Below are 13,710 nucleotides of genomic sequence, written 5' to 3' on the forward strand. Positions count from 1 at the left end.
GGAGTGGTAGAAAACTCAAAAAGCTCATTTCCTCTCGTTTCCTAATCTCAGAAATGCTCAGTAGCACCCAGTATCATGGGTCCAGTGTGTAGCCTTTCAGTACATTGTACCTTCTCATTACATATTCTTCCCATTTTTTCCATTATGTTTGAGTAGGTGTGTATGCTTGTGCACATACACGCCATGGTGCCCACGTGGAGGTCAGAAGACAACTTGCAGGATTCAGTTTTCTTCTTCCTCCATCTTTACTCACTAAGCTTTACAACCTCTCAATCTCCCTCTGCCCTCTCCCCCTGTCCCTCCCCTCCCCCTCCCCTCCCTCTCCCTCCTGGAATTGGTGACAATCCTACTTCAGTCCCAGAATTGTTAAGTACTTGTTTAATCTAGGCCACAGTGCTTAGGCGTGAAACACCATACCTGTCTACAGTATGTACCTAAAACCTAAATCTATATTAAGTTGATTATGTGTTTTAACAACACAGTACACAGGATAGTGACACCATCCCTTGTTTTGGGAATGTCACTTTAAAATCCACTTCATTTATTACCAGCTTTCAAATATACCCTTGTCCCTTCCACAAGGCAAAGTGCCACTAGAGTCCCCTATTTACACTTCCAGGTCCACCCAGAGAAATAAAGAAGGTTACTATTACTAATCTAGGAGTCAGGACTTCGGAAACAAGGGCTCAGAGACCTAAGGTTAGAAGCCGGGTTTCCAGATTCCCAGGCCAAAGTTCTTTTCCTACATGACCCAGCCCTAGTGTGTAGCAGGGTGCAGCCTTTGGCACCTGGGTCAACCACGCATCCTGATCAAAGTGGGAGTGGGGAGAGGCCAGTCCTTGGAGCCTTGCCACAAAGCTCCAGGGGAAGTCGCCTTGGGTCTTCCAAAGGACTCCCAGGTACCTGTGACAGGTGGTGGCAGGGACACAGGCCAGGTGTCGCTCGGTGGGAGTCCCGGAGCCGCCGGCCCCGCCCCGTCCCTTCCGCCGCCTGCGCCCAGGCGCCCCCGCGCGCTCGGGTTACCTGCGGCCGTGGGCGGGGCGGCCCTTCCCGTCTGCGCCGGCTCTGGCTTCCAGCGCGCAGCGGCCGGGAAGTGGGAGCGAGAACAGAGGAGGCGGAGACTGCCGCGGCTCCAGCCGGGCCGCGCTCCGAGGCTAGGGGCTGCATGGCGCGGCCAGCGCTGCTGGGCGAGCTGTTGGTGCGGCTACTGTGGACCGCCACCGTGGGCCAAGTTGCCGCGGCCACAGGTGAGTTTGGCCCCCGGCTGGCTGGTGACAGCCACCAAGGGGTTTCGGGGATGTAAGACTCTCGAGGTTTGGCCGGGATTTGGGCCGGTCGGGCGCCAGGAGTTCTATCGCCTTGGCCAGGGTGCGCGCAGAGGTGGTCGCCCCTTTGATGCCCTGTGCTAAGTTGCTAGCCTTTGCTTTTCAAGCTGAGTCTCCCTGATCCTTTTGGATTTGAGGGACCTGGGTGCCGGGGATTTCCCAGGCTCTGTGGCGGGGGGAGCCGGACGCAGCGACTGGCCATCTCACTTCCCTTGAACACTAGGGCAGAGCCAAGGAGGCTGGCGCGTCTAGAGGAAGGGGACTGGAAGGGAATCGATTTTTGCCAAGATGATCCTTACAAGTGGCTTTGGCCGTGAAGGGAGGAGGAACTTTGGGATATCAACCAAGTCCTGGTGAGCTGGGAACTTCCTGAAGGCTCCTTGCCCTGAGCCTCTTAGATGCTCAGTTTGAAAGTGTGGCTTTTAGCGGTGGAAGTTAAAGGGAGGCTCTAAAGATGGATCTCAGTCCTAGTAGCAAAGGGACACAAGGGGTCAAGGCTTCCTCTGGAATTAAGAAATCCGTTGAGAACGCCTGACCAGCATCTGGACAGACCTCTTCCAACTTTAATGAACAGTATTTCGTGGAAGATAATCTTAAATTTACGGAAAAGTTGTACATGGTTTGGGAAGTTGCACCAGAGCCTTGGTGCTTATGAACAACTTTTAACTAATGAACTTGGCAGACTTGCTGTGAAAATCGAAGATGAATGATTTCCTCATGGACTAGGCCTGGCAAACATGGCAATCAGGGCCTTTTAAAATAGCCTTTATTCTCTCTCTCTCTCTCTCTCTCTCTCTCTTAGCCTTTATTCTCTCTCTCTCTCTCTCTCTCTCTCTCTCTCTCTCTCTCACACACACACACACACACACACACACACACAGACTTTCTAACAAAGTGTGTTGTGTTTTGAAACGAAAGCTGAAATGTTAATTAGGAAATCCCCATGCTCTGTCAACAAAATATATGTAGTATCTATGACAGGCAGGGTTTCTAGGGGCTGGGGATGTAATAGTGAGGAAAATGGATCCAATCCTGGAGTCATGAAGCTAGTTACATACACTCTTGGCAGAAGGTGTGTGTTTCTGTGTGTGAAGATAAGGTATGTCACATACCACTAAAGTGCTATGGAGAGAAACAAGAGTAGGCGATTACAGCTGTAAACGTCCCGGAGTGGAGTGGAAAGGCTTTACTGAAAAAATTAGTGTTGAGTGACATCTGAAGGATGCTTAAGTTCATCAGTCAATAATCACCCTTTTTTTTCCTGGGTTCCTGGAGAGGGTACCAGGGCTTCATGCAAGCTAGCTAAGTGCTCTAGGGCTGAGTCACACTGATAATTATTCAAGTGTTTCCCTTGTTTGTTTTACTCTGAGCCAGGGTATGGAGGTTGACTTAGAACTTTATAGAATACACAGAATAATCTTTGCCTACGATGTATGTCCAGTCCACCTGACGATACCAGGTTTCCATAGGTATAGGAAAACTGCAGTCCACAGACTTACCTAAGGCCACTTATCTCATTAATGTCCTGATTTTCAGTGTCATTCCAACACACTCCCTCCTTCAGGCTCCTTCCCACACACACCTGAAACAACAAGGAGCCCTCCAAGTAAGACTGTCAAACCCCAACTGATTTTTGCCACTATAGCTTAGACTACAAAAACTCTTCTCCCTATTAGACATATTGCATTTGTGCTATGGTGTAAGAAGCATTTCCTATCTTTAATCGCTCAGAGGTTTAAGTTTTTATGGCTCTGATACTGGATGTGAGACTCAGAGTTAGTCATTATCCCCTCCCTATGTGATAATCTTCTAATGGGTAAAATGAAGAGATTGGGCTCTATGGGTTTTAATCAAATATTTTATTATAATTTCTGTGTTTGGGTGTTGAGAGCTCCATACGAACATTTTAAGTGTTTCTCTAGTTTTGATCCCATTGAGTATTTAAAAATGATTAGGTTACTACTTTGGCTCAATAGCTAAACTGTGGCATTGCCTAATAACAGCTAGAATGCCCATGTCTACTGTGTCTCCAGAAGTTTTCTAAGTGTTTTGCTTCTTTTTTATTTAAAGTTGTATTTTCCCAAGTCTCTGTCTCATGAAGCTAATATATACTATTGGCAGAGGTGTGTGCTTTCTTGTATTAACTAAACTATAGTATTCCAAATACACAGACCAATAAAGTACTATGGAGAGAAACAAGATATGATAGGAGGCTACAGTTTAGTTAGTAGTTTAGTTTAGTCTGTTTAGCTCAATAGCCCATGTTGGGGCATAGTTTAATAACAACAGCTAGCGTTGAACTCTTGCCATGCAGAAGAGCTAGGTAGATACCTTTCATTGTATTAGTATAGGGACTAGGTGGGATCCATGAAAGTATATGCAGTAATACTCATATATTAGAGACTGGCTTCATGATGCCTGGACCATGTACTTCAAACAATAGGCATTCAGAAACTGAAGGCTGGAAAATTCACAGAACAAAACAAACTTGAGATAGGCCATTAGGAAGGATAGAATTTGAATGGAGAAAATTATTTTCAATGTGCAGGTGTGTGTGTGTGTGTGTGTGTGTGTGTGTGTACGTATGTGTGCGCGCTTGGCCAGAAGGGATAGTAAAGTGTCAGTCTGTGCAAAAGAGTTTTATTTGCCCTTAAACGTCCTGATCAGGGCACAGTCTGAAGAAAAGCAAGCAAGGAGACGCCTCGGTGGAGGGAGCCATTGGAGTGTGGAGCTTAGTGAAGTGGAATGTGGCTAGCAGATACAGGTCTTTATTAGAAAGATGCACAGTATGAATATACATCCTATGGAGGATTGTGACTTCCTGGTATCTTCTCAGATTGTTGGGTTGAGGGGAGCACATTAGTATGATTGTGGATGATTATGAAAGACATAGCAAAAGAAAAAAAGGGGCAGGAGTTGATGACTGCATGTGAAGAAAAAAAAAGACAGATGACTCACGCATGACTCTTACGATTTCCTTCACTTTTCCCGAAATCTACATGCCTCTGCCAACTCCTGAGATTGAACAAGAGACAGCTAAAGTAATCAGCTAATCAAGCACCTTATAGTAAAACGGTGACTGATGGTGTTAACTCCCGATTCACATAGACTGTGGGGATGGGTGATATACAGCCGCACTGACGGTTGAACTAAGAAGACCTACTTGGGTCTTGTCCTCTTCTGCATTCCTCTGTCCCAAGTCAGTGATCATCTCCCAGTAAATGGTTCAGAGTTGATGCCAAAGGAAGACAGAAGCAGTATGTGCGATGTCTCAGAACCCAGAAAACAAAACTGCCCGTTTTGTCTCTGAAGAAAGAAGCTAGAGTTCCATAAAACCTGCTTTGTATAGGAACTGTTATAACGCTTTACCTTTTTTTTTTTTTTTGAGACAAGGTCTTATGACCTAGCCCCCACCGACCTGCTATTTTTTTTACTTGGCCCAGCTTGGCTCTAAACCCTTGGCAGTTTCCTCCCCCGGCCTCTGGAGTGCTGGGATTGTAGGGGTGAGACATTACCTACCTTGACTTGTTTAATATTTATACTCACCCTTTGTGATAGGTTATGGTGCTCATCCTTATGTTATGGATGAGAAAATCGGGAAACAGGAAGGTTAAGTAACTTGTCACAGAGTAGCTGCAGAGCTGGGATATGAACTAGGCTCCACAGATGATTTCTTAATCACTACATTGTAGTGAGGTAAGTCACCCAAAGCCCCCATAGAGTAGTCATGTATAGTCACCACATATATATGTATATGTGTGTATGTGTGTGTGTATATATATGTGTGTGTATGTGTCTTACAATTGTTTTTTTTTTTTTTTTTTTTTTTGGTATTTGTGTGTTACAAAATCACATGGATTTGGAGGTTGCATTTTCTGTTTTAGAGAGCATATGCCCTTTGCTATGTTTGGGCTTGAACCCAGGGCCTCAGGAATCCTAGGCATTCTAAAAACAGGCTTTGTGTTAGATTATACCTAAGTGCATGCAGGTTCTTTGAATATGCGTCAGCCATGGTGTTCAGGATGTTAGGTTATTGAATGCATTTCCCCTTTCCTTTCTTATAGGAATCATGTTCTCTCAGCAGTGTCTTCTTTCAAAGCTGGGGATTGTATGTAGGCCCTCACATATTCAAGGCAAGCCTTCTGTCACCATATTCCCAACCTATTTAATTTTGTTTTCTTTTTTTAAATTGAGATGGCAACTTGTCAGTTGCCTAGACTGGCTGAAATTTCCCTTGTCCCCAGCCTCACCTTTAACAGTCCGTCTTCCTGCCTCAGTCTCCTGAGTAGACAAGACTGTAGGCATGCATCACCAAGCCCAAACATGAATGCTTTTATTATGAAAAGGCATTTCTTTGGGTGGTGACGCCTGCTGAGTATTGAACCCAATGCCTCTTCCCTGTTCTACACCTAGCTCCAGTTGCTGAGTTTTGTCAGGTTTTTCTTTTTCTGCATCAGTTTGGATAATGCCATCTCGTTTTCTCCTTTCATTGTGGTTATGTGATATATTGATCAATATGCCTATGTTGAGTCATCCTTCCAGGAATAAATCCCACTTGGTCATAGTGTACAATCCTTTTGGTATGTTATTGAAATCACCATTCTGGCATTTTGTTGAGGATTTATAGATGAGATTATAATGGTTTGTACTTTTCTTTCCTTCTACTAGTCTATTTGTATTTAGGATCAGATAATACAGGTCTCAAAAAACAAATTAGGAAGTTTCTTCTTAAGGCCTTTGAAAATGTTTAGAAATGTATAGTATTCACTTTTTAGATATTTGATGCAATTTGTCCATGAAGCTATCAGGTTTAGATTTTGGAGGTGGGGGCCAGGAGATAAATTTCATCACTGATTTCAGATTATATATTTCTTTGTGATTTACTTTCAGTAGATTTTGTGTTTCTAGGGATTCGTGCATTTCATATAAAACATCAAAATTGTTAGTCCTGAGTCGTACATACTTCTTCTTATAATCATTTTTCATGTTTTAGAACCAGTAGTAACATACCCATTTAATAGATCCATTTTCATTTTGGGTTTTAGTCACTGCAGGCTTTTCTTTACCTACATAAAGATTTACAAATTATGCTACCCTTAAAAGAACCCTCTATTTTCATTAGCACGGCTTTTACTTTCTCACTTCTTAGTTCATTTATCTCTATTCTCATCTTCTTTGTAAGTTCCTTTATTCTCCTAACTTTGGATCTGCTCAATTCTTTTTATAATCCCTTAAGTTATAAAGTTAGGTTGTGTTTTGATGTTTGCAATCCCATTTTTCATAAAATTTAGGGAGTTTTCGGTTGGATTTTAAGACAGGGTCTCATGTAGCTCAGGCTGGGTAGAAACTTGTTAGGTAACATAGCTGAGGATAACCTTGAACTCCTGATCTCCCTGCTTCTACTTCCCAGGTGTGAGATGATGGGTATACAGGCCTGGTAGCCTCTTTCCCTCTCCTTTTCTCCTCCCATTTTCCTTCCCCTTCCCCATTCCCTTCTTTATTCAGCCTTAGGAATTTTGTCGTCAGGCACTGTCTGTTTCTTCCTGTGGGTTTCTTACTTGTCTGTAGCTTACAAAGTAGGCTAGGCTAGCTGGACAGTGAGCCCCAGGGATCTCCCTGTCTCCACTTCCTCAATGCCAGGATTATAATCATGCCTGCCTTGCCATCCAAACCATTTCCCTGGCCCTTCAGTATTTCTTAAAATTCTCTTTCTTCCCTTCTTTAAATCCTCCCCCAATACAGATATAGGTGCAGTGATGGTATCCCAAAGGTTCCTGGGGGTCTGTTTATTCCTCTTCAGTCTTAAAAAAACCACCTACAGCAAACAGTTAATCTCTGTTAGTGTTGTCTTCAGGAACACAGGCAACCTACCAGCAACCATAGTCTCAAGAAAAATGGGTCTTCCTCCACTAGCACCCACCAATTGCCAAGGGATGGAGTCTCATGCGCTTCACTACCCATTTGAAAATATTTACTGGCTTGATATTGTATAGGTAACTTCTGTGTGCAGCTCTAGGGGAATACCTGACTGGGCTTTGAGGGAATGAAGAAAAGACAGGCAGACAGATAGACAAACAGACACATGGGCAGAAAGCTAGAAATTAATGATCTGGGCTCTCCAAAGGAGAAGGCACAACATGTCTGAAAGCTCACGGTGTTTATTATATAGAATTGAATAGGAAGGTGGAGATATTGTACACAGCTGAAGAAGGAGGCAGAGTTAATACATACAGATTAAACAAGGAGAAAGGAGGTGGGGGGGGATAAACAAAGAGGCAGAGTTTATGGTATGCAGCTGGATCAAGGAGACAGGTTTAGCCAATCTCAGTAGGAGCTGTCTCTGTGGGGGCACAGTCTTCAGGCTGCAAATATCCAGCAGGAGAAAGGTATGATGGACATTTTGGCACAAACTATTAATATCTACACATGGACCAAAAGGGAAGGCTTGGCCATTTCTCGCTGGGTCTGAGGCTAGGATCCTTGACATGGCTGTGCCTATGCCAGTAACACACATTCAACTCAGGATGTCACATACTCAGGGATCTTCCTCTGATACAGGTGGCAATAGGAGTGGAGAGTCCCCCATAGCTGTAGAGAATTTATGAGTTCAATACCTGTGCTATGTCTAGAAGCATTTCACAGCTCTCTTCCCCATCCTCCACCTCTTAACATTCTTTCCATCCTCCTTGCCCCTTATTCCCTGAGACTTGTGAGGATTGATACAGGTTTCTCATTTAAGGCTGAACATTTCACAGTCATTTGTTCTCAGCCCTTTGATTGGCTATGAGTCTTCTGCATTGACTGTTAACTGCTGCCAAAAGAGGTGTCTATGAATGAAGGAGAGCAGGACTAAACTAGAGGTATAAGCATAAATATTTAGGAGGCAGTTCTACCACAGTTCTGGCAAAACAATAGGAGTAGGTTCCTCTGAGGGCATATGACTGCCCAGCCATGGGCTTTTGACAGTGCTGGGTATGAATTCCTTTCTATGGAGTAGTCCTCAAATCCTGCCAGAGACCAGAGACAAGTTCAAAGCTAAGATCCATATTTCTTTAGCCATATTTTCCTGTTATTCACTCAGTAATTTTCATTGTGTTATATTCAAGTATGCTGATTATTTTATTTGTTTGATTCAGTCTATTTTTAAATACCTCATTTTGGCTTTTTAGTTTATTCTATTATTATTTTGAGGAGGCTTGCCCATGGGATCTCATTCATGTAGCTCTCTGACTGTCCACTCTAAACCAGGCAGACCTCAGATTCCTGATGATTGTCCTGCCTCTGCCTTCTGCCTGCCTGGGTTACAGGTGAGAGCCACTATGCCTGGCTCAGTTATTTTATTTTGCATCTGCAGAATTTGGTTTTAGTTTCTTTCTAGGTTATTACTATTTCTGTTTTCTTTGCCTCTCTTTAGTTCTTTAAGCATCTTTAAGACATTTAAAAAAAACTTAGCTGGGCAGTGGTGGCACATGCCTTTAATCCCAGCACTTGGGAGGCAGAAGCAGGCCGCAGATCGATCTCAGATTTCTGAGATTGAGGCCAGCCTGGTCTACAGAGTGAGTTCCAAGATAGCCAGGGCTGCACAGAGAAACCCTGTCTCAAAACAAAAACAAAAACAAAAACACTTGCCTAGTATATACTGCCAAGAGAGAGAAAAATAGAATACTTTACGATTCCCTTTTATGACTTGTGATCGACTTTTATTGAAAATAGAGTATTTGAATAAAGGAATATAGTAATTTTGGAAAGCAGATTATTTGCTGGCTCCCACCTTTTTATTAATTCCTTGAGCATTTTGTACAATGAATTTTGATCATATTCACCCCTCCTCCAACTCCTTCAAGATCCATGCACCTAGTCATTCATCTTCCCTAGTCATCTAACTTTGTTTTTTTTTTTTTTTAAATCCATCAAGACCAATTTCTGCTGCCCATACATTCATGGATGTGTGGCCTTCCACTAGAGTGTGAGTGACACACCGGGAGCAGCACTCTTAAAGACAACTAACTTTTCTCTCTCTGCCAGAAACTATCAATTGCCACTGGCTCCCCAGCTACGGAGTGGGATTTCATGTCCTCCTCCAACCTCCAGGCTTGGATTTGGTCCGGCTTGATGTTGCATGGGGCATGTGCCTGCTGTCCTAAGTGCTGTGACATTGTATGTGCAGCTGTTCTCTTCTGTCCTGAGGACACTCCTTGTATTCACTTGGGGATTTTTGCTTGATCATCTGTGTCTCTTTATTTCCATTATTGAGGCTGTCTCTGAGTCGAGGCTCTCTTAAATCTTTTGGACACTTTGTCCTCAATCTTCCTTATGTATGCAGTTAATTTTAAATGTTTTGACTCTTTAATGCCTAGCTTCTAAAAAGAAAAATGGGGGAAATGAGGAAGTGAAAAGGGGTGCCAGTAATGTGGATTTCTTGAAAGTCACTTGTGCCAGAAGATGATGGACTTGCAATGATAGAGTCAATGCACCAACTTGACCGTGGCCTTTGCTTTTGCTTCTCTTATCAGAAGATTAACCAGTGACCAGAATACAGATCTCTGAAATATGGAGGGCAGGGTTCCCTTTACCTCTTTGAGAAGCTTCACACCAGCTGTTCCAGAAGCACATTTGCTTCTGTTGCACAAGTTGCCCAGGGTCAACTTTCCATAACCACTGCTGTATGAAAAGTTAAAACTGATGAAATCTTGATCGAAAATAACTGCAGTATTCCTAGTCTATTCCTTTATCTGGAAGTTACAAAATTTCAGCCACTTTTAGGGTCTCCTCATGTAAAGAGAGTCTTTTTCTTTTCTTCTTTCTTATTTCCTTCCCTCACTCACTCCCTTCCTTCTTTCTTTCTAAGAAAGATTAATTCTGTAATCCAGGCTTGCCTTGAATTTGTGAAAATTTCCGTATCTCAGCTTTTCAAGTGCTGAGATTACATGCATGAGACACCATGCCAAGTTAGGACATGTCTTCATATTACCTGGAATCTGCCGCTCAGAATGTGGTCAGCATCATAGTGGTGGTAGTGGTGGTAATGATGATAGTGTTCGGGTGTGTGTGTGTGTGTGTGTGTATGTGTGTGTGTGTGCATGTGCACTTTAGACAGGATCTACCTCTTAATCCAGAATGGCCTCAAAATGGGTGCAGTTCCCTTGCTTTTGCCTTCTGAGTGCTGAGATTATAACTCATCTATCTATCTAGGTAGGAAGGCATATTACTGATGTTTCCTATACTGTAATATGTATGCCCTGCATCCATGTACAGCTATTAAAATGTAGGTAGTAGAAAAATCTTAACATTTATGAAGCATCCACTCAGGAAAAAAGAAAAGAAAATGTTCAATAGCCCCCAAATTGCAAACCAGTTAGATGTGGCTAAATAGTATTTTCAAACAGATGGAAAAATTGAATCTCATTTGAGAAATTAGAACTATGGCAGACTTTTGATAGATTTCAAATACATCAGAGGCTGAGGTAGAAGGTTTGGTGTGACTTTTAGGTCTACATAGTGAGTTCAAAGCAGTTTGCATAAAAGTAAGATATATCAAAAAAAACCACAAAAAACAACAAAATAGGGTAGGATTTGATTGTCTTAAATTACCTCAAATCTTAGAATCCAATACAAGTAACAATAAATAATAGTTCAATTGCTTTTATTATCAGGTCTTTAATATTTGTGGTGGAGATCAGAAACTGCTAAACCAAGTGTCTTGGTTAGTTTTGTTTCTTCAATTGTTTGTTTTCTTTGAAGAGACACCATGATCAAGGCAACATTTATAAGGGCAAACATTTCATTGGGGCTGGCTTACAGTTTCAGAGGTTTAGTCCATAGTCGTCATGGTGGGAAGCACGGCTGTGCACAGGAAGACATGGTGCTGGAGAAGTTCAGAGTTATACACCTTGCTGGAGGAGCTGAGAGTTCTACATCTTGATCTGAAGGCAGCCAGGAGGAGACTGGGCAGAGCCTGAGCATAGAAGGAAACCTCAAAGCCTACCTCCACAGTGAGATACAGTCCTCCATCAAGGCCACACCTACTTGAACACTTCCCTGTGGGCCAAGCAGTCAAACACATGAGTCTAGGGGTGCCAAACCTATTCAAATCACCACAACAGGTATCTGTGATTTTTTTTTTTTTTTTGCTAAAATTTGTTTCTGGAAACTGCAGGATAAAATAGTTTCTGGAAACTGTGAGGAAGTCCTCAAGTATATTGTGGTCTCTAAAAATCCTAATTGATAGAGCTCACCATACAGCTTTAGACTGACCTCAAATTCAACAGTGATCCTTCTGCCTCAGTATTCAGAGTGATGCAATTATATTATATCTATGGGCTGCCATAGCAAGCTACTAGCTCAGTTGAAGACATTTGGGTAGGAATTTCCTGCTTCTAACATCCTTGACATGTTCAGAACTGTACCCTTCCCAAATTGGGTCTTGGGGGAAGGCTTATCAGTAGTTGTATCAGGTGAGTAAGGCAATATCAAGACTCAAGGGCTTTAAAGGCTGCTGCCCAAACAGTAGTGATGTATTAAATTGACTGTTAGGAAAACCTCAACTACATGGTGCCGATGTTTGGGACTGATGGAGTTTTTGTAATGCTATGATAAAACACTATGTATAGTTCTTAATTCATCATGTTAATAACATCAGCTATTAACATGCCTAATCTGTCGCTTCTGGCTGCCTTTGTCCCTTACAACAGAATTGCTTCTGAACTGATGAAGCTCTAACTCTAAAACAAAACTTGTGAATAACACATGCTTCTCTGGATGGGGTACCTTGAGTCTGTTGGTCCCAAAATCTTGAACTTCAAAGGGATAAGATCATATATATGAGAAACTATATCATTCAAAGTGAGTTTGTGGTGGTAGAAATAACTGTTACAAGAAATTCAAGATTTCGCTCCTGGGAGCAATAAACATCGCCTGAATGCATTTCTTCCCCTTCACTGTTGTAAGCTTAAACTACATCTGTCCTACTTGGATACACAATCATTTCTGGAAGGGCACTTGATGAGACATAATAAAGACCTTAGACTTCAGAAACTTAAAAAAATTAACATCAGCTATTATTATTTTCAGTGCTGGATTAGAACTCAGGGCTTGGCAAGTTATAGGCAAGTATTTTACCGCTGAGTTATCCCCTCAGCTCCTAGAGGGTTGTTTTTGCATTCATTTTACCATTGTTATTGTTGTTGATGACCTTGGTTTTGTTTATGACATGGAGGGTCTCCATTTGCAGTGGAGGCTGATAATCAAGATCTTCCTGCCTCTGACTCCCAAGTGCTGAGATTGCAGGTAGGCCTGCCGTGTCTGGGTAGGTTTTCAAATGGCTTTAATAAACTTGGTTTTGCAATGTTTGCAGAAGCATTGTAAAGAAAGGCAAATAACTCCTCCACGCTCCCACCCAGCTTCTACAGGCGGGACTTTGATAATCCTGGCTTTAGAAGTTCTCAGGAAAGTTTGCGATACTGTTTTGGTTTCTCTACTTTTCCTCTCCAGCTCCAGCTGCTTACTGTCAGATCCCAGGGGGAATCAGGGGTGCTAAATTTCCTTCTTAGTACTTCATTGGAAATGCTATATTGGAAAGAAAACCAAAACACAAAACAAAAAACCCAAGGATCAGGACATGTTACTCTGAGGATAACTGAAGAGAGCACATCTGAAAACCTGGTTTGCAAAGTCACAAAACAGCCGAGTAAATTGTTCGCATTGAGTGTTAGGAACCCCAATATCCTGGAGGAAGAATCTTGGGACTGCTAATATTTAAGAGTCCATAGTCCCAGCACTAGGGAACAAAGATGGATAGGTCCCTGTGAGTTCAAAACCGGCCTGATTCACATAGTCATAGCCAGTTTTAGGTCAGCCAAAGCTACATAGTGAAGTCTATTACCAAAGCAATAAAGAAATTAGAATCCATAGCCTCCTCATTCATGGGCTCTGTGTTTGTTGGTCAGTTGTCTATAGATTAAAAACAAAAGAAAAAGTAAGATATCTATACTGAACATGTTATAATTTAGTTTGGCTAGTTATTATTCCTCCAAACAATACATTGATCTATGTACCATTAAAGTTTGTGGAAGACAGGAGCCTGATGTGGCTGTTCCCAGACAGGTTCTACCAGTACCTGACCAATATAGATGACAATACTCACAGCCAACCATCAGACTGAGCCCGGGGACCCTAATAGGAGAGCTAGAGGATGGACTGAAAAAGCCGAAGGGGATAGCAACCCCATATCAACTAACTGGACACCCCCCCTTCCCAGAGCTCTCAAAGACTAAACCACCAACAGAAGAGTACACATGGAGGGAGTCAGGACTCTGGCTCTATATGTAGCAGAGGATGAGACATCAATGGGAGGGGAGGCCCTTGGTCCTGTGGAGGCTTGTTGCCC

At 42.7% G+C, this 13,710-nt stretch overlaps 1 protein-coding gene across 2 annotated transcripts in view; it reads left to right on the forward strand.

Annotated features, from left to right (window-relative positions):
- Positions 1–1,049: 1,049 nt before the first annotated feature.
- The window catches only part of Il13ra1 (interleukin 13 receptor subunit alpha 1), a 58,598-nt gene continuing 45,937 nt past the window's right edge, over positions 1,050–13,710 (forward strand). Inside the window, exon 1 of one of the 2 annotated variants that reach the window (XM_052171197.1) lies at positions 1,050–1,247. In XM_052171197.1, the coding sequence (XP_052027157.1) occupies positions 1,166–1,247 (82 nt within the window). In that variant the 5' untranslated portion in view covers positions 1,050–1,165. The remainder of the gene's footprint in view (positions 1,248–13,710) is intronic. The other variant, XM_052171196.1, reaches the window with a different exon arrangement.

This window comes from Apodemus sylvaticus, chromosome X (genome assembly GCF_947179515.1).
Source record: "Apodemus sylvaticus chromosome X, mApoSyl1.1, whole genome shotgun sequence".
Lineage (NCBI taxonomy): Eukaryota > Metazoa > Chordata > Mammalia > Rodentia > Muridae > Apodemus > Apodemus sylvaticus.